Here is a 24576-nt window from a genome sequence, read left to right on the forward strand (position 1 = left end):
GTGATATTTCACCCATAATCCCCATACAGAACAATAGATATACCCATATTCCTATCAGAAGTAGATGAAATATGTTCCTGGGCATGTGTATTTGTGATATTTCACCCATAATCCCCATACAGAACAATAATTATACCCATATTCCTATCAGAAGTAGATGAAATATGTTCCTGGGCATGTGTATTTGTGATATTTCACCCATAATCCCCATACAGAACAATAGATATACCCATATTCCTATCAGAAGTAGATGAAATATGTTCCTGGGCATGTGTATTTGTGATATTTCACCCATAATCCCCATACAGAACAATAGTTATACCCATATTCCTATCAGAAGTAGATGAAGTATGTTCCTGGGCATGTGTATTTGTGATATTTCACCCATAATCCCCATACAGAACAATAGTTATACCCATATTCCTATGAGATGTTGATGAGATATATCACCAGGCGTGTGTAACCCGATATTCTACACATAATCCCATATAGTTACAATCTTTTTTCCCTGGTTCTATTATTAAACTTTAATCCAGCCCTGTGGATGTTCTGATTCATTTACGTATTTCCATTGAATTCCCTTCTTCCTATATTACAAGAAGTCATTTCCTGGGCTGCATTTGTAAAATGTGCTTCCATCTAGTGGTGGAGTCTAGTATTGCAGCCCATCATCCCATCATCCCATAATCCCAATATGCAGTTTAGTCCGTCCCGTTTCCTGTTGAGCAATGCCAATAATAAAACATGCTTTACTTGGGAAAATCGCTTAGATTGTAGCACAATACGCCCCCCCAAAAAGAACTAAAACATTTTGATACCTTTTCTCCATTATCAGTTAGAAGACACGTCCAAGAAAGTATCCGGAACCAAAGATCGGTAACTTGTTTCTGGTCGTTAGTGATTGTAAACGCACCCAGAGCGCAATGAGCAAATGACCTGACTATCCAAGCCTCGCTTTGGAGGACTAAGCCTTGGAACGCAAACCCGGAAGTATGTGAGATCTTGGAAGATTGCATGTTCGCAGGTAAATAATGCAGGAAGCGGAGTGTAGTGTTTGCACGACTTTCTGGCAGATGCTGGTCTCTGTGCAGATGATAATCTGGTCTAATCGGAGTGAATTTTATGATATAACCAAGAAGGTCCTTTCAGTAGTAGTGACATGTAGCTGATTAACCTCTTAGTGACCTGCCTGTATCTATTTCCACATCTACCTGCAGTGCAACCATATTGTGCACCAAATTGCAGTGCTGTGCTGCAGTTAGTGCAACATTCACCATCTATGAGCGCTGTCTCTTTAAGGGGGTACGTGGCTCTCGAGAATGAGGGGGCTGCACAGCTGGTGTTTTGTTGCGTCCCCTTGTTATAATTTTTGCAGACGCACACCAGGCACTCGGGGCTGCAGCTCCGATCTATCCAAGGGAATGGGCACAGGTGCGGACCCCCCACTGATCATAAAATAACGGCACAGGCTAGTGGATACACACTTCACTGGGGGACCTTTATCATCGCGTTTTGCACCCAAATTTTATTGTTGCAAATGCCTAAGCCAAATCTATCCATGTTTTATGCCATTTATTACCAGTTTGTAGTACCTATGGCTACATTTAAAGAGAACCTGTCGCTGGATTCATGCTGTCTGTGGTTCGGGCAGCATGAGTGAGAGCCTGGCAGCCATCGGTGTATTTTTCTGAAACATTTCAGCGAAGATAAAGGTACAATATCCACCAGGAAACTATAGAGATCAAAGAGACTGGTCCTGTGTAGCCCCCGCTCTCTTCCTATGTGTTCTGGAATCACTGCGTTGAGAAACACGTGATGGTGTCTCCGCGGTGTTGGATGTTTTGGTCTCCCCGAGGCCAATCATCTGTGCCTTTATATCTCTTCCTATGTATACACTCCTGTCAATCAACAGGAGTGGGGTGGAGAGGAGCCAGCAAGGAGCTCCTCAGGTTTAGCCATGTCTCTCCCTAAAGTTCCCGATCGGCTTTTCAAACATAACTAGTAGTGATGAGCCAAGTGCTCTGATAAGGTGTTATCTGAGCATGCTCTGGTGCTATTCAGAGGTCATCAGTGTGTTCGATTAATGTGCTCGAATCCCTATGGCTGCATGTTTTACAGCTGTTAGACAGCCAAAACACATGCAGGAATTGGCTGTTTGTTAGACGATCCCCGCATGTGTTGCGCCTGTCTTAACAGCCACGAGGCTCTAACATATTATTCGAGCATGCCCAAGATATTCAGTTTAGCACCCGAGTATTCTCAATCATCACTAATAACCAGCTGTAATTCATGCAGCCAAGCTCTGGTTTTGGGCAGCATGAATCTATTCACAGATTCCTTTAAAAAATAAGGAGACGAGGGTGCGTGGTTAAAATTATGGCATGAATTATGACATATTTAAGATTTATAATTTCTACAAAAAAAGTTGCACGCTCTGGAAAGGTCTAGCTGTCGTAAAAATGCAGAGAGAAAATAAATGAAAAGAGAGACGATGGGTTCTCTTGATATTTATGTATAAGTTAGACTGGCTTCTCACATCCGACATTCACGGTTCGAGTATGGAACATTATTTTCATATTATATGCAGGTCTCCTCTCCTGAACTCAGCAGCGTCATAGGCATCCATGAGTCTGTCGAGCTCAGATCAGGAGAACCAAGGCTGCTTAGTGCATGGCGATCTGCACTTGGAACGTGAAAGTTGGAAACTGGGACATAAACTTGCATCCTAGTGTCTGTATATGGAACATTTAGCATCCTTCTTTGTGTGTATCCTTTTAAAACACTGACAAATGTGTTTTATTATTCATTTTTTAGGGCATAGCCTAACAATTTCCTAGTCTGGAAGAGATGATTTGGCGGCATGGAGAGGGACCAAAGAAGTGACCAATGGGACTGGACTAACCCCCAGAATCGTACTCGTTTAGAAGAGCTATTCTTTGATCCTCGTGGCTACATCAAAGCTAATTCAGAAGAAAGTAAAGAATTTTGGTCATTTTTCGAACGTTTCCAAAGATTTCAAAGTCTGCAAAAACAAAACCCTAAAACAAATGAACCGAGCCATCGTGAAGGACAAAGACATGAGCTCGTGGACCTTCCCAAGGAGTATGATGCAAGGTATCGAATCAACCAGACCATTGTTCTGAGCAGAGACATTGAAAAAGTTCTGCAGGGACATCGGGACAAGGGACGTAAATCTAGAGATGTCAGTGGTGTGCCCAAAGAGAAGCTACATGAATTTAAGAAAGCCGTTCTTCACTACCTGGACTTCAGCCAGAGGCAGAGTTTCGGGAAGTTGGCCAAGCTCCGGAAGGAGAGGTCAAGCTTGCCCATCTTCCAGTACAGACAAAAAATAGTCCAGATGGTGAGAGCTCATCAGGTTGTGGTGGTTGCAGGAGACACCGGGTGTGGAAAGTCTACACAGGTTCCCCAGTACCTGTTGGCAGCAGGTTTTGGGCATATAGCTTGTACTCAGCCACGTAGAATTGCTTGTATTTCTTTAGCTAAGAGAGTTGGGTTTGAGAGCCTCAACCAGTATGGATCTAAGGTAAGATCTAATTTTTAGACATAGACAACAATAGCAAAGCAATGTAGAACGTAATGCTGATATTTTCATTGCTATCGTCCATTAGGTTGGGTACCAGATCCGCTTCGAGAGCAGCCGTTCACCAGCCACAAAAATTGTGTTTCTGACAGAAGGTCTGTTACTCCGCCAGATTCAGAGAGACCCAGAGGTTCCTCAGTACCAGGTCCTTATAGTGGATGAAGTGCACGAACGACATCTTCACAGCGACTTCCTGCTGGGAGTCTTGCGTCAGCTTCTCGCTTTACGGTCAGATTTGAAGGTCATTCTCATGTCGGCCACCATAAACATCAAGCTCTTCTCTGGATACTTTGACCAGGCTCCAGTCCTACAAGTCCCAGGGAGACTTTTTCCTATACAGGTAGAAGACTTAAAGCGATATTGTAATCATAGACATGCATGACATATCCTCATATGTGCCATATATATGTGATAGATGTAGGTCCCACCTCTTAAAACCCGTACCCTGACCCTCGTCCTGTCAGGTGAGGTGGCTGCTACATCTATTCAATGAATGAATGGAAGTGAATTCACTATTAAGGAAGTCATGTAAACAGCCATGCATCTTACATAGAAGTGAATGGAGAGCGCCACAGACAAGATATACAACCAGCAGCTGCCTATAAGCAATGATCGCGTTAAACGTGGTAATAAAAACCCCAGAATTGCCATTTGTCAGTTGCAACAAAAAGTGCAATAAATGGTGATTAAAATGTTGTCGGTACCTCAAAATGGGACTTTTAAAATGAAAATTCAGCTTGCAAAAAACAAGCCCTCTAGACAGCTATTGATAGAAAAAAAGAAGTTAAAGGTGTTAGAAATAATAATAAGATAATAATACCAAATAATTTGTGTTTGCAATCATTTTCAGGAAGAAAATGAGTATTATCTGACAGAATTGCAGGGGTGTCAATACTTTTGGCCACAACTGTACATGTCTAAGATTGGAAAGCCCTTTAATACAAATGTATGTTATGCAAAATACCAGATACCTGGTGGTCTTACTAAATTTCATGTCCTAGGTAATCTACCAGCCTATCCCCCAGGAGGAAAAAGCATCAAAGTCCGAGAAGCTGGACCCCAGACCGTACCTCCGTGTACTACAAGCCATTGATCACAAGTATCCAGTGGATGAGCGCGGGGATTTGCTCATCTTTCTCAGTGGGGTGACAGAAATCAGCAGCGTGCAGGAAGCAGTACAGGTATACGCCACCCATACCCAGCGCTGGATTGTACTCCCACTACACAGCACCCTGTCCATCGCCGAACAAGATAAGGTGAGCCTTCTAAGAAGGGTTTCTTGTAGTATTCCATGGAGCATCTCAGCTGTCTCTATAAATATGTGATATGATTCTCTTATATAAAGATCCTAAGACTGCGCTGCAGGTTAAATCTGGGCAGACTTTAAGGGTATGTTCACACATAGCGGAAACGCTGCAGATTTCCCATATGGAATTGACGACAACAAAGTGGATGAGATTTTCCTATGGGAAAATATTCACTCGTGCATTTTTATGAGATGCGGATTTTTAATTGTCAGTGCTTCTATTTGTTTGGTGCAATTTTTCATTTATGCATTGAAAGGGTAAAATCCACAACAGAACCTGTTAAAGGATATGTTCACTACTTAGACAACCACTTCTCTGTCCCTTTGCTTCCCTCTTGCAAAATAACATCTATACTCGCCTCTGGTGCCGGCGCCGTTCCACTCGTGTCGGCGCTGGTTCTCTTGGGGATAACAATGTCACGCTATCCCTGTGGCCAATCAGCGGCTGCTTAATTTACCCCGCATTCATACAAATCACATACATCCAGAGGATCTGAGAGCAGCCCCTGGGATTGTGTGACATAACGATGTCACGCAATCTCCGGGAGAGCCTTTGTCGACACTGCTGGAACAATGTCGACACCAGAGGTGAGTGTAGGTGTTTGTTATTTTACAAGAGGGAAGTATAGTGATTGAGAAGGGGTTGTCCAAGTAGTGGACAACCCCTTTAATGATTTTTTTATGCTCTATGTGGACATGCTCTTAGACCTCATTCACGCAGCAGTTTTCTTGTATGCAAAAAAAAAAAATGGAGATCAATTTTCTCCAGTCCTGATTTTCATCCGTGTCCGTTTTTACGATCCATGGGACGGTATAAGTGATTTTGATCGTATTAATATTATTTTGCAAACTGTGGGTCCACCACAAAAAAAAAATGGTCACATGGAAAGGCTCACAGTCTATCACCTGTTTGTCTATTATCTGCAACCCCTCCCCTAAAATGGATTGAACATATGTGGGGCTTTATGGCTAGGCCACCTTTGCAATCGCGTTGTTTCTGTCAACCCAAATTTAAAAATGGCTGAAAAAAATCTTGTTAATTAAACATTTGTGCCCATTTATGACAAACTTTCTTTGATTACCCTCCATTTATACCCATAATGCAGGTATTTGACTTGGCTCCACCAGGTGTCCGGAAATGTATAATCTCCACCAACATTGCCGAAACCTCCGTGACTATTGATGGCGTCAGATTCGTGCTCGATTCCGGTAAGGAGTTTGCTCTACAATACAAGAAAATAGTGATGAGTGCACATGCTCGGATAAGGTGTTATCTGATCATGCTCGAGTGCTTAACGAGTGTCTGTGGCGCGCTCGAAAAATATGTTCAAGTCCCCCGCAGCTGCATGTCTCACGGCTGATCTACAGCTGCAGCACATGTAGGGATTGTCTAACAAACAGGTAATCCATGCATGTGTTGCAGCTTTCGAACAGCCACAAGACATGCAGCGGCAGGGACTCGCTGATATTATTCGAGCATGCCGAAGACACTCGGTTAGCACCCGAGCATGCTCAGATAACACCTTATCCAAGTACGTTCACTCATCACTACTAGGAAGGATCAGTGATGTTACGAGCTATGTCCTGCACTTTGCATTTCCCCTTCAGCACTAAACTAATGTTCTGTGCCATCACTGCAGGAAAAGTCAAAGAGATGAGTTTTGATCCCAAAGCAAAGATGCAGCGGCTGCAGGAATTTTGGATTAGTCGTGCGAGTGCTGAGCAGCGGAAAGGTCGTGCCGGTAGGACGGGCCCCGGGGTCTGTTATCGCCTCTATGCAGAATCCGACTATGATGCTTTTGCACCGTACCCAGTGCCGGAGATTCAGCGTGTGGCTTTGGATGCATTAGTCTTGCAGGTACGTGTGTTATCTTGTGATTTGTGCAGAAATGATTTGTATCTAGTCTCATTATAACATGACTCAGGACTGCGTATTTGTGCCACTGACAGATGAAGAGTATGGGTTTAGGAGATCCGCGCACCTTCCCTTTCATAGAGCAGCCCCCGATGTCGAGCATCGAGACGGCCATTTTTTACTTGCGAGACCAGGGCGCGCTTGATGGCAGTGAAGAAGTCACACCTATTGGAAATCTGCTGGCACAGCTACCAGTGGATGTTGTTATTGGTAAGGAATCCAATTAAAGTCATTTGCCCAAGTTTATTTCTTTCCAGAAACAGCGCCACACCTGTTTATAGGCAGTGACTGGTATCGCAGCTCATCTTAATTTAAATCAATGGGACTGAGCTGCAATATCTGACACAACTCGTGTACAAGAGATTTGCTGTTTTTGGAAAAAGAGCAGACCCGTTTTTCTGATCCCGGACAACCCTTTTACGTTTTTTATTTTTATACTAAACTGTAACGATTTTGATTTATTCTTGGCACAAAGCTTTAATTGATTCATGTTTTCCCACGTAGGAAAGATGCTGATATTAGGGTCGTTATTCAGCCTGGTGGAGCCAATGTTGACTGTTGCAGCGGCCCTCAGTGTGCAGTCGCCATTTGTCCGGAGCGCCACTAGCAACCCAGAGTGCTCCACCGCGAGGAAACCTTTAGAGAGCGACCATGGAGACCCCTTCACTTTGCTCAATGTCTTCAATGAGTGGATCCAGGTGAGAGGGCTGGAGGTAACCTGTAGGTGGTCCCGAAAAAGGGAAATCTTAATGACTAAATTCACACCTGATACATTGTTTATAAAAAATTAACAGATTGTTCACACTGATTATTAACAAAGTTATGAAATTTTTAATGTTGGGAAATAAGTTTTTGCATGTTACAAAAGATGCCTGTGTAATCTAATTCCCTCCAGGGGGTGTTTCATAGGATTATAAAGGGTACTGGCTTCAGCGAGTCCTCGGCCGCCATCTTCAATTGCGTCGCAACGGGAGGAATAAGCAATTGGTGCTGAAATCAAGATCCTACTGGGATTGTGCCACTTAAATGCCACCGTAAGAGAGTGGCATTTAGGAGGTTAAATTGTAGTGATTGGAGCGAGGCGTGTTTGCTGCTTTGAGAAGGGCAGGTGTCGGCTGTATAACAGAGCCAGCATCTGTCGTGTACGGTGTGGGCTCAGCATCTGAACCCACCCTCCACACCTGCTCCCGACTGGTGCTGTACATGCACAGCAGATGTCAGGAATGGGTTAAGCTAGCCATGGAAGATCGCAAGACATCTTACTACTTTTCGACCACGTTCAGTATTTGGTCAGTATTTTATATCAGTATTTGTGAGCCAAACCCAGGAGTGGGTGATAAATACAGAAGTGGTGACGGGTTTCTGTTATACTGTTCCATTCCTGGTTTTGGCTTACAAATAACTGATGTAAAATACTCGCCAAATACTGAACGTGTGAACGTGGCCTTAGAAAGGATAACAACGACCATGGCGTGTAAAGGGTTACCATACCATAAACACCACGAGGGAGAAAAAAAATGAAACTCTAGAATTAATTGTTTGGTTTCTGCACTTCTCTCTCCCTAAAAACAAAAACAATGCAATCAAAAGTGATCAAAATGATTGTGTGCATCCCAAAATTGTATCAATAAAAGCATCAGCTCGCCACATGAAAAAACAAGCCATCACACAACTCTGTCAAAAGAAATCTAAAAAGTTATGGGTATTTGAAAATGGCGATACCCAAATTTAATTTATTTTCAATATTTTTATTTAAACTTCTGAAATTGTTTTTCTTAGCACTGGTCGATATATAGTATAGTGGTGTACCGCAGGGGTCGGTATTGGGACCTGTTCTCTTCAACATATTCATTAATGATCTGGTAGAAGGTTTACACAGTAAAATATCGATATTTGCAGATGATACAAAACTATGTAAAGCAGTTAATACAAGAGAAGATAGTATTCTGCTACAGATGGATCTGGATAAGTTGGAAACTTGGGCTGAAAGGTGGCAGATGAGGTTTAACAATGATAAATGTAAGGTTATACACATGGGAAGAAGGAATCAATGTCACCATTACACACTGAACGGGAAACCACTGGGTAAATCTGACAGGGAGAAGGACTTGGGGATCCTAGTTAATGATAAACTTACCTGGAGCAGCCAGTGCCAGGCAGCAGCTGCCAAGGCAAACAGGATCATGGGGTGCATTAAAAGAGGTCTGGATACACATGATGAGAGCATTATACTGCCTCTGTACAAATCCCTAGTTAGACCGCACATGGAGTACTGTGTCCAGTTTTGGGCACCGGTGCTCAGGAAGGATATAATGGAACTAGAGAGAGTACAAAGGAGGGCAACAAAATTAATAAAGGGGATGGGAGAACTACAATACCCAGATAGATTAGCGAAATTAGGATTATTTAGTCTAGAAAAAAGACGACTGAGGGGCGATCTAATAACCATGTATAAGTATATAAGGGGACAATACAAATATCTCGCTGAGGATCTGTTTATACCAAGGAAGGTGACGGGCACAAGGGGGCATTTTTTGCGTCTGGAGGAGAGAAGGTTTTTCCACCAACATAGAAGAGGATTCTTTACTGTTAGGGCAGTGAGAATCTGGAATTGCTTGCCTGAGGAGGTGGTGATGGCGAACTCAGTCGAGGGGTTCAAGAGAGGCCTGGATGTCTTCCTGGAGCAGAACAATATTGTATCATACAATTATTAGGTTCTGTAGAAGGACGTAGATCTGGGGATTTATTATGATGGAATATAGGCTGAACTGGATGGACAAATGTCTTTTTTCGGCCTTACTAACTATGTTACTATGTTATATGTGTTTGGTATCGCTATACTCTACCAGACATGAATATTCATTATTCCAGGTCACTTTCTACTGTACAATGAACACCGTGAAAATGAAGCCCAAAAATCAATGTCGGAATTTCGTTGTTTTCTCCACATTTCATATTTTTCAGTACATCATATAGTAAAGTGAATGGCGTCATTTAAAACTACAACTCGCCCTGCAATAAACAAGCCTCATACGGTCATGTCCAATAATTCAGCACATCACTTATCGAACGTTACAAGTCCGGCCACGGTTATGTTTTCTGATACACGTGATCAGGAAACTACAAGTGCCATAACGACATTCTCACACAGGAAACAAGTGCAGATTACATGAAAACGTGCTTATCGCTTCTGGTCAGGCAAGACGAGATTTATGTTCTATCAGATATCGGCCATCTGGATTTAATATCTGAGAAATCTTGTGTAATGGAAAAATTGTCTTGGCCACTATTGTATATGGGGGATGGCTGCACCAGTTACTTAAGGGTAACCAGCATTTTTATTTTTATTTTATAAATCTATGGTTCACATGAGAAAAAGCGACTTTGAACTATATCTTATCTGAGAAATCTGCTTCTGTCTTCTCCTTCACTCTCAATTTATGGGAGGAATCTAAGAATTTGTATTCCGTGCGGACAGATTTTTAAATTACTGGGAATGGAAATGACAGTTAGTGCTCATAAAGTTCTATGCAGAGGGAGGAGCTAGAGGCCGACACATTCTACTGCACGTTCTGCGGTGTCGGTGAGACATCACACTATGTACGGCCCGTGGGTGCGTTACGCTGAATAAATGCCGAGGCGGCCATTGTGTTGTATGTATGAGCTTTACGCTATACGCTGTGAATACTAATATTATTTCCGTCCAGATCAAATCCAGTCGCTCCAGTAACTCTAGGAAGTGGTGTCGTCGGCGGGGACTGGAAGAACAGCGGTTGTATGAGATGACGAATCTGCGGCGGCAATTCAAAGTGAGTCTGGGGAAGAACTTATCCCATCAGTGTTATATCATCCCGTCCCGCAGATATTGACTGTCACGTGACTACTGGTGTGTATGGTAATATTAAGTGATGAGCGAAGGTGCTCGGATAAGGTGTTATCTGAGCATGCTCAGGTGCTAACCGAGTGTCTTTGGCATGTTCAGATACTATATTTGATTCCCTGCGGCTACATGTCTCTTGGCTGTGTATGTATATATATATGTATATGTGTGTGTGTGTGTGTGTGTGTGTGTGTGTGTGTGTGTGTGTGTGTGTGTATATACACACACACACACACACACATATAAAAAAAAAAAAATATATATATATTTATTTATTTTTTTTAAAAATCATTTTCCATTTTAAACTTAGTGTTTTTTATGTTCGGGATAAAATTAATAATGGCTTCTTTTAACTTTGTTTTATTTATTTTTTTACCTTCTTTTTAGCGCTTTTATTTTTTTATTTATTTTACTTATTGTGCCACCAGTAAAGTCATACATGATCTTTGGCAGGCATTTCAACATTTAACATACATTTTTAATGTTGTTGATTTCTCTGTTAACTTGGGCTGGCATTTTAGCCCCAATTACAGGGCAAATGCATCCTAGACCCCTGCAGCTCCTGCTCCCACCCATCGACCTGTCTGTCAGCACTTCCCATACTATAGACACAGATCTCCTTCAGCTCTGTGTATAGAGTGATCGGGAAGACAGTGGTGGTAATAAACCATCTCTGCCTTTTTGTATGGGGTAATCCTGATGTCTCTGACCTTCTCCCCATTTCAGCGACATTTTAAAATGTTTTCATAAGTCAGCTGATTAATTGTTGATTTTTGTTTCCATTCCAGGGTCTACTGAAGGACCACGGGATATTGAATGAGATGGAGACCAGAGTAGGTGACCGGTACAGCCGCCAACGGCAGCACAAGGAGCGCAAAGAGCTTCATCAGCTAAAGAGGGAACACGAACGATCGGAAAAACGCAAACGGAAAGTGTTGAAGCTCCATGACCAAGATGTGGGCTCTTCGAGCGACGATGATGAAAGATCTAATAAAGACAAGAAGGACAGCGTGGACATCCAGGTGTAGGACCGGTCTTATCACTGCCTGAGTTTAGCCGAGGTTGACCCGGTGGTCCTTGGGCCATACGTGCCCATCTTGTAGTTGATCGTTATTAATGATAATGACCAGTAACATCTGCATTTCTTGTCATCATGTATTTTGCAGGACGTTAAGTTCAAACTCCGTCACAATGTTGATGAACTACGAGACTTATCTGGTGCGGGTGAGGAGTTGTCCACAAAACGGCTGTCCCTGCTGAAACTCATTGTCTGCCACGGCCTGTACCCGCAGGTGGCACTGCCAGACAGCTTCAACAGCTGCCGCAAAGATTCTGATCAGGTTGGTTCTTGTACTTCTAGAAGTGACAGAAGCTCCAAAATGAATTTCTGCGTTGTAGGGTGTATTAGGGAATGTTGGTGTCTCCGCATCATCCATAAGCAGCATCCATAAGCGCGCTGTGCTACCCTGTCTACATTAATCCTATTGATTTTTATGGGAGTCGCGGACACAGCGTAGCACAACCCACTTGGCTGTTTCCAGATCTCTGATTGCTTGTGACTGACACATAAACAAGCCGCGAGACCCTACTTCTGTTAAAAGGGGTTTCTGCTACTTTTCAAACTTTACAGAAAGTATGGATCCATAAAAAAAGAAAGAAAGCAATAAGCACTCCTTGAATCCCCCCCGCCTCTTCCATGGTTTCCGTCAGGACCGGAAGTCACGCTGTCTTGACCACCAGTCACTTGATTGCTGAGGTCAATGATCGGCTGCGCTCTCTGGTGACTGGTGGTGGGACGTCGTAACTACCAGTCTTGGAGTGGAGCATTATTGCTAGATGTCTGACCTTCATTACATCCACCGAATAATTCAAGCTGAGTGACACATATGAGACCCATTTACATGTATAGGGCTAGGCTGCAATACCACATATAGCCACAAGCACAGGGATGGCGCTGCAGTGATGAGTATTTATTCATTACAAAATGAATATAGATGCGGTAACCTCAGTTTGTAATATGGAAATTATAGTTGTAATGATTGTTATTCACTATTCTTTTTCATAGATTTTAAGGTTGAAAGTAGACATGAGTCCATCGAGTGCAACCAATATATAATTTTTTTCTTACTTTGTTGCAGGTGTTTCACACAAGGACTAAGCAGGGTATTGTTCTACACCCAACCTCAGTCTTCTCTAGTAATCCCGAGCTTCTTCAAGTAGAGAGTGAGCGAGACGAGGCCGCTCCAACAGGTCATATTCCAGTTTCCATACATTTTCATATATTTAATGCACCGCGTGAGTATGATAGACGCAGAGTGAGTGACAGAAAAGTGTTGGGAAGAAAGACAAGTCTTGTGTGCAGAAATAAAGAAAATTCAGATGAAGATGAAAATGACCGAGGAGCTGTATAAGAAAAGTAACAGATTTCAATGCTCCCCCCAAACACGGATCTTCCCCTCTAGCGGAAAGGTTGTGTCTTATAAATCCTTCTGGAGCCCAGATGCTCTGTCTTCTTGGCACCAATTCTAAGGGATGCAATAAAACTTAACAGGGTTTTCTGGTTTTGCAGATTATTTAGAAAAAACTATTTCTTTCACAATCCCCGGGTACAGCGCTTAGTGTCCACGGCTGCTGCCGGTGTTTGTTATTGTCTGCAGCGCTGACGACGCTGCAGCCAATCGGTAAGCTCAGCAACTCTGAGCAGTTCCTGCCACCAACATGAGCTCAATGATTGCCTTTAATGTTGTTGACAATACCAGACACCAGGAGCGGCGGGGAGACTGGACCTGGGGTGGGTAAGTAAAGCACAATTTTCTTTTTTTTTTTTTAAATAAACTGCAGCCGGTAGACGTGGGTTTTCCAAAACCGGAATACCCCTTTAAAGTACTAGGGGGTGTGAATTATAACGCACTCATTTGTTTCCTTCCCATAGACTCGAGAAACAAGGGACGCAGCAGCAAGCACCAAATTGTAGGTTTTGTCTCACTTCTGGAGACAAACAAGGCGTATTTGGTGAACTGTGTGAGATTGCCAGCTCTGCAGGTCAGTCCTCCTGATGACGACGTCTGCATAGAAGCCGTAGGCACAAAGCGGTAAGCGATTTCTAAATCGCGCCATTAGCAAGGTCGCTTCTAAGAAGTGGTGGTCTTTCTTTTATGGACTCAGGGTCTTCTGCTCTTGGCCCGCTCCTTGGACACGAATGCTGACTGTTGCCGCGTTGTGTGTGACGGCTGGATAGAGGTGAACCTGGAAGACCCCGAAGGAGCCCTGCATCTCATCTCCGAGGCTGTCCGTGTCCGACTGGCTTGGGAAAAAGTGCTGCGCTCCCGGCTGGAGAAAACATCTAGTAGGCGAGACGCCGCCGAGGAGGACGAGAGTCGGAGGAGGAGACGAGAGATCGATGATTTAGGCCGACGGCTCGTGGATTTTGTGCGTAAAGAGGTGAGGAGGTTCTGAGGATATCCTCTATTGTGCCGTGTGAGTACAGTAGACATTTCCTGCAGAGGTCATGGATGAACTCCGGTATTTGTACAACCAGTCAGGTCCTTCATCCCTCAGATTGCCAAGATGAAATAAACCCACAAAATTTACACTATCTTTAGTATCTTTGTATTTATCCAATTTTAAGAAAATAAAACATTAAATAGGAACTAAACTTTCATTATTATTTTTTTCTATATAATTTTGCCCTGCAGGGAAAGTCTTAAAACTTTTCACAAATCACATTATTAAGAGATATACCTTTATACCTGTTTCAAAAAAAAAAAAAAAAAGCTTGTAAGTGGCATACAGCTGTATGCTATGTTTATGGGAAGAAAACTAAAACATAAAAATGGAGAATTAAATAGGAATAAGAGGCAATTAAAGTAGAAATTGCCTTTAAGTGAACCCATAAGAAGTTGTTGCCATAAGCCACCACCATTTCATTTAGCATCTTTCCATGCAACAGAGGGGAAAAGCCGTTACTGGAAAATGACATACTCCGCTCCACTACATCTGTAGATAAAAGTACCGCTGAGTGGAATCGCTTGCATTACTTTTTGCATGTTTTTTTTGCCCAATTTTCCTTTTGTTTCAGCTCCTTTCGGTTTCCTCCTCAGATCATGTACAGCATGAGACGACTTGCAGTTTTAGAGGCCCAGAACCTTTATGTTGGGCCCCAGACAATTACCGACAGTCACAACTTAAAGGGCTTGTTCAGCACCGAGGAGATGAAGCCAGATCCTGAGAAAGGAGGATACGGCGTAACGAGCTTCCTGACATATAATTGTCTGCGGGTAAGCGGGAGAAACATATAAGAGGGGTTCTCTATTCACATGGTGGGGTCCAAAGTAGATAAGTCTTTCCTGGGTGTAGGATGTACGTGCAAACCTCTAATGCCAAGGGCCACAGGCTCCTAGTCACTCATGGGAACAGCTTTGTGTAAGTGCACAGTTAATGTTATAATCTCCAGCTTATCAAAGGGGTCGTGCAGATAAAAGAGAATAGGTGATAGCTTGGTAGGTGTTTGACCACTTGGACCTGCACCCATCTGCAAAATTGGGAATATGGATGCTGACTAGTGATGAGCGAATATACTCGTTACTCGAGATTTCTCGAGCACGCTCGGGGGTCCTCCGAGTATTTTTTTAGTGCTCGGAGATTTAGTTTTCATTGCCGCAGCTGAATGATTTACATCTGTTAGCCAGCATAAGTACATGTGGGGGTTGCCTGGTTGCTAAGGAATCCCCACATGTACTTATGCTGGCTAACAGATGTAAATCATTCAGCTGCGGCAAGAAAAACTAAATCTCCGAGCACTAAAAAATACTCGGAGGACACCCGAGCGTGCTCGGGAAATCTCGAGTAACAAGTATATTCGCTCATCACAAATGCTGACCACTGCTCTATTCATTCACTATGGGGCATCCAGAAAAAGTGGAGTGCAGCTCAATGTAGTAGCGATTACTGATGAGCGAACATGTGCGGATAAGGTGTTATCTGAGCATGCTCAGGTGCTAACCGAGTGACTTCGGCGTGCTCGCATAATATGTTCAAGTCCCCGCAGCTGCATGTCTCGCGGCTGTTTTAACAGCCACAACACATGCAGGGATTGTCTAACCAACAGGAATTCCTGCATGTGTTGTGGCTGTCTATCAGCCGCGAAACGTGCAGCCGCGGGGACTCGAACATAGTATTCGAGCATGCTGTAGAGACTCTGATAACACCCGAGCAAGCTCAGATGATACCGTATCCGAGCACGTTTGCTCAAAACTAGCGGCGATCAAGTATTAGTCTAAAAAATGAACTGTTCTGCCAAACGGTGCCAGTCCCAGCAGTCGGACCCCTGCCAATTTATAAGTTATTATCTATAGGATGTGATAGGTGATACCATGTTTTCACCGTACAACCCCTTTAAGAGACGATTCCAAAGAGCACAATGGAGCCCAGCATTTTCTAGTTGTGTCCCTGTTTGTAGCCAAGTAAATAAGGCAGCACACTGCAGCGCTGAAACATGCAAACTTGAAACACGAAATTTGAACTGCATTACTGCACTAGAAATATGAAAAATGAGAGCTTTTAGCGCATAAAAATGGCCAATTTTATGTGCACCTGGTAGCCTCTTTACGGCATCTCTCTTATACCAGGTCCTACGCTTGCCTTACCTCGCTGAGAATAAACGTCTCCATCTGAATGGGTACATGTGAAAACCTCTTACTAGCGCTGCAGTGTGCTGCCTTATTTACTTGGCTATATACGAGTTGGCGACTCTGGGTTCAGCACCTGTTCACACTTAGTCTATGTTTGGATGTGCCGGTCAGGTTTTTGAAATGTGTCCCTGTTTGGTCATTATTTGGGTAGTGGGTACACAGAAGTCCCCTGATGGCCGTTCAGCCATACTGTGCAACTCAACAAAAGTTTAACGCAAATATTCATAACGTAAAAATAAAGTGATGGACGTGGTTGGTGTTTCTTTTTTATATCTATATGTTAATGTAACTGATAATGTTGTGGGTTTTTTTTATTTTAGAGCGACACAGATTTCTACAGTGACTGCCTGCGCTCGTTCTGGACCTGTCCTCGCTGCGGTCTCTACATGCCATTCACCCCCTTGGAGCGTATGGCCCATCAGAACAGCTGTGCAGAAGAAGAGAAGGCTCAGGGTACTTTACACGCCACTGTCAGAAATATAGAAGGATGTACATGACATTTGTCAGCGATGTCAGGCACCCGACCCTATATAAGATGTCTTTCTTTCTTTTCTTTATTGTGTGTTTTACAAAGTTAAATTGCGATCAGCCGTCATGTAACCCAGAACTGAATCCTACAAAAAACATCTGGGGAATTTCTTAAATATTTTGATCCAGGATTTTAGTGTAAAAAAGTTGCACGTTTTGTAATATATAATTTCTTCTTCGCCTCATTGGGGGACACAGGACCATGAGTTCTTGCTTAGTGTCTGTAGGAGGCACTTGGGTCTCCTTTTCCAGACCCCAACGGTTTTTATTAATTTATTTTTTTATTTTCTGTAGGTTTTTACCTTTTAATTAATGGAGTGAAGGGGGCGACGGATCCTTTCAAGGTACCGATCTCCCCCGAATCATCAGGCGACTACATGGCGAGAACGTGGAGTATACCTCCCCGTACCCTCTCCTGCGACTTCCAAAAAGACTAACAAGACACACACCGTGTTTTTTACTTCATGTACCACTTGCAAGGCTTCTTTGCCCCGGGGCCACAATATTGCGTTCTGCACAGCCTGTGACCCGGTAACTACCTAGGAGCCACCCGTCACTGAAACCGACCCCAGTGAGCCTAGTCCCCCTGAGTGGGCCACTTTTCTCTCTCCGGGACCCTTCCTCTAGTCAGGGCGTTAGTCTGTTAGTTATGGAAAAGCCTTCCTACGGACAAATCTCTTTACTATGGGTCGTACTTTATCAAAAAGTGACGCACGGCATATCCCCCGAACCTCCTCATGCTTCTGCCTCTGGGAGTTCGGCTTCTCGCTCCCCTTCTCCAGGGGCTGGTAGCAAACATGATTCAGAATACGAATCTGATGCGTCTTTAGATCAGGGCTCTCAAAATTATCAGGAGACTCTTGATTCCCTTATTGAGTCAGTCAACAAGGCTCTGAGGGTGGACAAGGAATCTGAGATCACGCCGTGTCCTTTAAGAGGACTAAACGCCCTCACAGGGTGTTCGCCAACCACCCCAAGTTTAAGGACATTGTCGAGAGACATAGGGACTGACAGGATAAACGCTTCACAGGGCAGAAGCCCATGGAGTCTAAATATCCATTTGCTCCTGACTTAAGAAAGAATTGGTTACAGTCCCCCCTGTTATGATCTGGTGGCCTAGGAGCAGCATGAGACGTACTCTGGAGAAGGTGGTACCTGTACTGACCGCAGACCCTGAACTTAGCAACTAGAAGTAGCCGTGGGATGTGCCTAACACTCCCTAGACACCTCGACACAGCCTAAGGACTAACTTCCCCTAAAGATAGAAACGGGAAAACTATCTTGCCTCAGAGAAAATCCCCAAAGGATAGACAGCCCCCCACAAATATTGACTGTGAGAGGAGAGGGAAATGACATACGCAGACTGAAATCAGGATTTAGCGAAGGAGGCCATTCTAGCTAAAAAGAAAGAATAGGACAGAGTACTATGCGGTCAGTATTAAAACACTAGAAAATATCCACCACAGAAAATACAAATCTCCACATCTGACTAAAGACATGGAGGGTATATCTGCATCTCCAGAGATACAGCTTTGCTGCAAAAAATCCTTACACAGACCAAGCTGGACAAGACAAAACATGAAAATGCACTGAACTATAAGGCCCACAGCATGTGGACAGCAAAAACAAAGCCAGAACTTATCTTTGTTGAAATGAACAGCAAAACAGGAGAGACCAGGTATGGATGTGAATCCTCCAAAAACAATGGACAACTGGCACTGACTAAAGAATCAAGCAAGACTAAATAGCCCAGTCCAAATTGCAGTAAGTGAACACACCTGATAACTGCTGCGATCCAAAGACAGCAGCACTACCACTCATAACCACCGGAGGGAGCCCAAGAGCAGAATTCACAACACCCCCTAGTGGATCCTCCCGTATCGTAGCTTGCTTCGAGAACCCTTCTTTCCTTTTCCGACGGCGCCACAGTCAAAAATCCTACCGACCGTCAAATTGACAATCTTGCTCGTTCAGTCTTTGAGGCTTCTGGAGCGGCACTTTTTCCATCCTTTGCCACGACCTGGGCGGCTAAAGCTATGGCCCACTGGGCTGAGATCTTGTCTGCAGCCATTCAGGATATTGACCTTCCACCTGAGGTGGCATGCCTCGCTAACCAGATAGCTCAGGCTGGGGATTTCGTGGGGTTCGCTTCTTTAGACGCAGCTAACTTCGCTTCCCAAACAGTAGCGAACACCATCACCATTAGGCGGGCCTTATGGCTCAGAGATTGGACTGGCATGCAGATTCTGCTTCCAAAAAGTCTTTAACCTCTTTGCCCTATCAGAGCGGTTGCTTATTCGGAGAAAATCTTGATCAACTAATCTCCGACGCCACAGGAGGGAAGAGTACGTTTCTTCCCCAGCAAAGGCCCGTTCGACCCTTTCGGAACCAGCAACAACAAGCTCGGACTCGATTTTTTTTTCGTTACAATCCTAACTGGTCCTCTACATCCACCTCTTCGGGACCAGGATGGGCCCAACGCATGGATAGAGGTTCCCAGGTCTCATATAGACCCTCCCATGCCTGGAAAAGCAGACCCAGACAATCTGGACCCAAAGGACCCAGATCACGCAGATCCTCTACACAATGACTCAGTGGGGTATCCGGGGGACACCAACAAAGTAGGCGGTCGTCTGCTTTTGTTCTGTCAGGCCTAGCTCTCGGTTGTTCACGACGAATGGGTCGGAGATCTAGTGTCCTCCGGATACAAAATAGAGTTTTGTCTCTCCAACCAATGCGTTTCTTCCTGTCTTCTCCTCCCAAGTCAAAGGCAGAAGCGTTCTTCCCAGCCTTAAGTGCCCTCAGAAGAGACGGGGTCATTATCCCGATTCCGCAAAACGAAAGGTTTAAGGGTTTTTACTCGAACCTTTTTGTAGTCCCCAAGAAAGACAGAACAGTGCTGCCCATAATGGACCTAAAACTGTTAAACAACTTCGTCAGAGTGCAACGTTTCAGAATGGAATCGCTCTGTTCTGTCATCGCCTCAATGGAAAGAGGAGAGTTCTTAGCGTCCATAGACCTTCACATTCCGATTTTTCCCCATCATCAAAGATTTCTAAGATTCGCAGTTCAAGATGAACATTTTCAAATCGCTGCCTTGCCCTTTGGCCTCGCCACCGCCCCCAGAGTCTTCACCAAGGTCATAGCGGCTGCCATGGCCATCCTCCACGCTCGGGGGGTGGTAGTGCTACTGTAGACGATATCCTAATAAAGGGACCTTCTTTTCACTCCTGGAAGGAGTGTGTCAGCATCACAATAAATACGCTTTCTCACCTGGGCTGGAAGATAAACTTCAAAAAATCCTCGCCAGTACCAGCTCAACGGATTTCTTTTCTGGGAATGATCCTGGACTCTTCCCAGGGGTTGGTGATCCTACCCCGGAAAAGGTCTTAGCCCTACAGTGGGGCACTCAGATGCTCTCCCGCTCTTTTCCGCACTCTCTACGTTTCCGCATGAGAGTTGTCTGCAAGATGGTAGCAGCTATAGAGGTGGTTCCATTTGCTCAGCTACACCTCCGCCCATTGCAACATGCGCTCCTGGCGGCTTGGGACAGGAATCTGTTCTCTCTCGACCGTCGTTTCCAACTCTCTCAACGGGTCAGATAGACCCTCAGGTGGTGGACGTTGAAGTCCTCACTGAATCAGTGGAAGTCCTTCCTTCCAGTTCATTGGCTAGTGGTGACCAGAGACGCCAGCCTTGTTGGCTGGGGGCCAGTGTGCCGTCATCACACAGCTCAGGGATGCTGGTCTCCTCAAGAGTCGCGTCTGCCAATCAACATTTTGGAGATACGGGCAGTCAGGTTAGCCCTTCTGCAGTTTCATCATCTCCTGGCAGGTCGACCCATCAAGATTCAGTCCCACAACGCCACAGCTGTGGGGTACATCAACCGTCAGGGGGGTACCCGCAGCAATTTGGCCATGATCAAAGTAGGTCACATTCTCCATTGGGTTGAGAGGAACCGCTCAGTGATCTCAGCAGTCCACATCTCGAGCATAGAGAATTGGGCAGTAGACTTCCTCAGTCGCCAGAGCCTCGCCTCGGGAGAGTGGTCTTTTCCAGCAGATCTGCTGTCGCTGGGGGACTCCGGATGTGGATCTGATGACCTCAAGGTTAAACGCCAAGGTTCCCGACTTCATAGCTCGGTCCCACGACCCAGTAGCAATCGGAGCAGACGCACTAGTCCTCCCGTGGCATCAATTTCGGCTCCCATATATATTCCCACCGCTCCCCTTACTTCCGAAGGTTATCAAGAAAATCAGAGTGGAAGGGGTTCCAGTAATCCTAATTGCGCCTGATTGGCCGCGCCGGGCGTGATATGCAGAATTAGTTCAACTCGTCGCCGACGTTCCCTGGCGACTCCTGGATTGCACGATCTGCTGTCCCATGGCCCTATTTACCATCCGAACTCCGAGGCCCTGTGTTTGACGGCGTGGCTGTTGAATCCTGGGTTCTAGCTCAGGCAGGTTTTTCTCATCAGGTGACCTCTACCATGCTTAGTGCTAGGAAACCCACGTGTATGCACATTTATCATCGCACCTGGAAGACTTTCTTCTCATAGTGCAAAGACCGTGGACGTTCTCCTCTTGACTTTTCCATTCCTTCCATTTTGGAATTCTTGCAGACCGGATTGGAATCAGGTCTCGCGCTTAGCTCGCTTAAAGGGCAGATTTCAGCCTTATCGATTTTGTTCCAACGCAAGAATGCCAACAGATTACAGGTGAAGACCTTCATTCAGGGAGTCTCTCAGGTGGCGCCTCCCTATGAGGTGCCGTTGGAACCATGGGATCTTAATTTGGTCCTCGGAGTTTTACAAGAGGCCCCTTTCGAACCGCTGCAGGAAGTGTCTCTACCTTTTCTTTCCTGGAAAGTACCTTTCCTGGTTGCGATCACGTCAATCAGACGAGTCTCGGAGTTAGCGGCCTTGTCCTGTCGAGTCCTGTTCCTGAATTTTCATCAAGATAAGGTGGTTCTGAGGACGTCCTCGTCTTTTCTACCGAAAGTTGGCTCTTCTTTTCATCTCATCGAGGATATTGTTTTGCCCTTACTGTGTCCAGCACCAGTACATTGCATCGAGAAGGCCCTTTACACTCTGGATCTTGTGAGAGCCCTGAAGAGATATGTCTTGCAGACGGCGTCTTTTCGCAAGTTAGATGCTCTGTTCGTGCTACCGGAGGGCCATAGGAAGGGTCAAGGCGCTTCCAGGGTCACAATAGCCAAGTGGATTCACTCGGCCATTCCAGAGTCATACCGTGTCAGGGGTGAACCTGTTCCAGCAGGGATTACAGCACACTCCACTCTGTAAGTGGGCGCCTCTTGGGCCATTCGGCACCAGGCGTCAGCAGAACAGGTCTGCAGGGCTGCGACTTGGTCCAGCTTGCATACTTTCACAAAACATTACAGTATTCATTCTCAAGCCTCTGCAGATGCGGCCCTCGGCAGATGAATTCTGCAGGCAGCAGTACCACATCTGTAACTCGTTGGGACATGGGGTAATAACAGTTGATTGTTCCCTACCCAGGGACCGCTTTAGGATGTCCAATGGTCCTGTGTCCCCCAAAAATCTACAGAAAAAAAACAAAAAAAACGTTGGGGTCCTGTAAAACGAGACCCAAGTGCCTCCTACAGACACTAAGCGAGAACTCATGGTCTTGTGTCCCCCAATGATTGGCTCGGAGAAAAGGATTTTATGGTGAGTACACAAAAATCCCTATTTTTCGGAGCTGGCCGCTCTGTCCTTCTGACACCTTTCCTCCGAAAAACTCGCATGGTCTGTGTCTCCCAATGATTAGCTCAGAGAAAAGGATTTTACAGCGAGTACACAAAAGTCCCTATTTTATTCAAACATTTGCCATTTTTTAGTCACTCTCGACAATGTTCAAATGTTGCTAGGAGGAGTAAATGCAACAAAATCAAAGCAGGATTTATCAATTATAACTTTAAAAGGTAGGGGCTAAAAATTGAAAAAAAAAAAAAAAAAACATTTAGACAGAAGTGTTAATTTAAAAAAAACAAGGAACAGAGGCCCACTCCTCTTACAGCATTTCTGTGGATCCAGTACAGACCACTTCAGGAGTTTTTGCTGGCTTCGGAAGAAATGTCTGCGCTGTTCGGAATTAAACCAGACCGCTGCAGTCTATGATTAGCTGCAGTGGTCAGGGGATTTTAATGGGCACATCATTGGTTGTATTTCTGACGATGCACTCTTCTAGTCAATGGCTACAGTGGTCCTGTTGACTTCCGCACAGAAGCAGACATTACTTCTGGAGACTTCTAGAGCTGCTTGAGCTTGACGGTGACTGTGCCTCCATTTATTGTTCTAAAATCTTATCTATGCCTAGTAAAAAATAATATTCGTGTCAAACGCTTTAATTTTGTTACATTTCTTGAAATGTATTAATAGCATGGAGTGAGTATTGTAATAATAATTGTTTTTTTGCCATAGAAGTGGAAGATGCAGAATCCAATGTGTCGTCGGTGACTTCTCTGCACAAGACGTATCACTGTGATGTGTGTGACAAGGACTTGGTTCTGACACCTACTGAGATCTTAAAACACAAGAGGCAACATATAAATTCTTAGGGTAAATACAATGTGGGAATGGACGCACCTGAATATGTTTTCGCTCCCAAATATTAACTTATAGCATGACCTCGGAGTCAGCATGTTATCCATATCACCCACAACCTTGGTCGACTATTCAAACAGAAGTGAAGTATATAAATGTGATGGCTTTCATGTAGGCCGTCAGATTGGTGACTGTCACTACCATGAAGCTGCTCTGCTTTGTGCTCCTGGTGCCTTTCTTCTTCGTGGGGCTTCTGGCCGAGTGCCCCTCACCAGCTAACCTCGTAAATGAGGCGGGGGAGAAGCTCTGCACCCGTATGTTTGAACACAGCAATATTTACTTCGACCAGTCCTGTGGAGGCAACTTCTTAGATGCCCAGAATGGTGACGACTTCCCATACATGCCATCCGGATGGGCAAAGAAGATTTCATCCTTGGTGGTTGCAAACCGCTGCACCCTGAAAGTGTGGAGTAAATCCGGAAAGTCGGGCAACAACCGCTCATTTAACTCTGGGGTGGTCTACCAGCTGACGGACTACGCTAATGGACTTTTCGGAGACTGGAATGACGCCATCCAGTCTTATTATTGCACGTGCACATAGTGTGCCAGGTGACTTTTGGGCAATGCCATACTGATGATGGTTGCGGAATAAATATCCATCTACCACGGCTTATAGTTGTGTTTTTTCTTATTAACTACAATTATTTGGGTATGGGGAGTTGTCTCATGTTTGGTATCATATTAATCAATTAATTATCCTACATTTTTATATAAAAAAATGAAAAAATGCTGCCAAGTAAGAATGCTTTCAAAAAGTGTTAATAATAACAAACATGCAAAATAAATGAGCAAAAGAGAAATCTAAATCAAATCCATAGTTGGTGACCGCCCTTTTGCCTTCATCAATTCCTCTAGGTACACTTGTACTTGCACACAGTTTTTGAAGCAACTTGGCAGGAGATTGTTCCAAACATCTTGGAGAAATAACCGCAGATCTTCTGTGGATGGCGCTTACGCATATCCTTCTGATCCTTCTGTCTCTTCTGTAATCTCAGACAGACTTGATGATGAGATCAGGGCTCTGTGGGGGC

The 24576-nt window shown here is 44.5% G+C and overlaps 1 protein-coding gene and 1 pseudogene across 2 annotated transcripts; both read left to right on the forward strand.

Annotated features, from left to right (window-relative positions):
• Positions 1-925: 925 nt before the first annotated feature.
• Positions 926-24153, forward strand: DHX34 (DExH-box helicase 34). 2 transcript variants are annotated; one of them, XM_069746800.1, is made up of 17 exons: positions 926-1024; positions 2815-3544; positions 3630-3941; positions 4603-4857; positions 6014-6116; positions 6548-6765; positions 6858-7032; positions 7327-7520; positions 10530-10631; positions 11491-11724; positions 11869-12042; positions 12841-12952; positions 13635-13744; positions 13868-14143; positions 14803-14979; positions 16713-16845; positions 23363-24153. In XM_069746800.1, the coding sequence occupies exons 2-17, from the start codon at positions 2861-2863 to the stop codon at positions 23497-23499; spliced, it is 3396 nt and encodes a 1131-aa protein (XP_069602901.1). In that variant the 5' UTR covers positions 926-1024; positions 2815-2860; the 3' UTR covers positions 23500-24153. The 2 variants fall into 2 exon arrangements, with proteins under 2 accessions (XP_069602901.1, XP_069602902.1); XM_069746801.1 differs by having other exon boundaries at positions 3714-3941.
• LOC138666245 (syncollin pseudogene) lies at positions 23688-24086 on the forward strand (annotated as a pseudogene).
• Positions 24154-24576: the final 423 nt, after the last annotated feature.

This window comes from Ranitomeya imitator, chromosome 2, assembly GCF_032444005.1.
Source record: "Ranitomeya imitator isolate aRanImi1 chromosome 2, aRanImi1.pri, whole genome shotgun sequence".
Lineage (NCBI taxonomy): Eukaryota > Metazoa > Chordata > Amphibia > Anura > Dendrobatidae > Ranitomeya > Ranitomeya imitator.

Coding starts and splice junctions, on each gene's coding strand:
- DHX34 (XM_069746800.1), top strand. CDS start 2,861: ATGGAGAGGGACCAAAGAAGTGACCAATGGGACTGGACTAACCCCCAG. Junction 3,942..4,602: donor GGAGACTTTTTCCTATACAG/GTAGAAGACTTA, acceptor TTCATGTCCTAG/GTAATCTACCAGCCTATCCC. Junction 12,953..13,634: donor AGACGAGGCCGCTCCAACAG/GTCATATTCCAG, acceptor TCCTTCCCATAG/ACTCGAGAAACAAGGGACGC.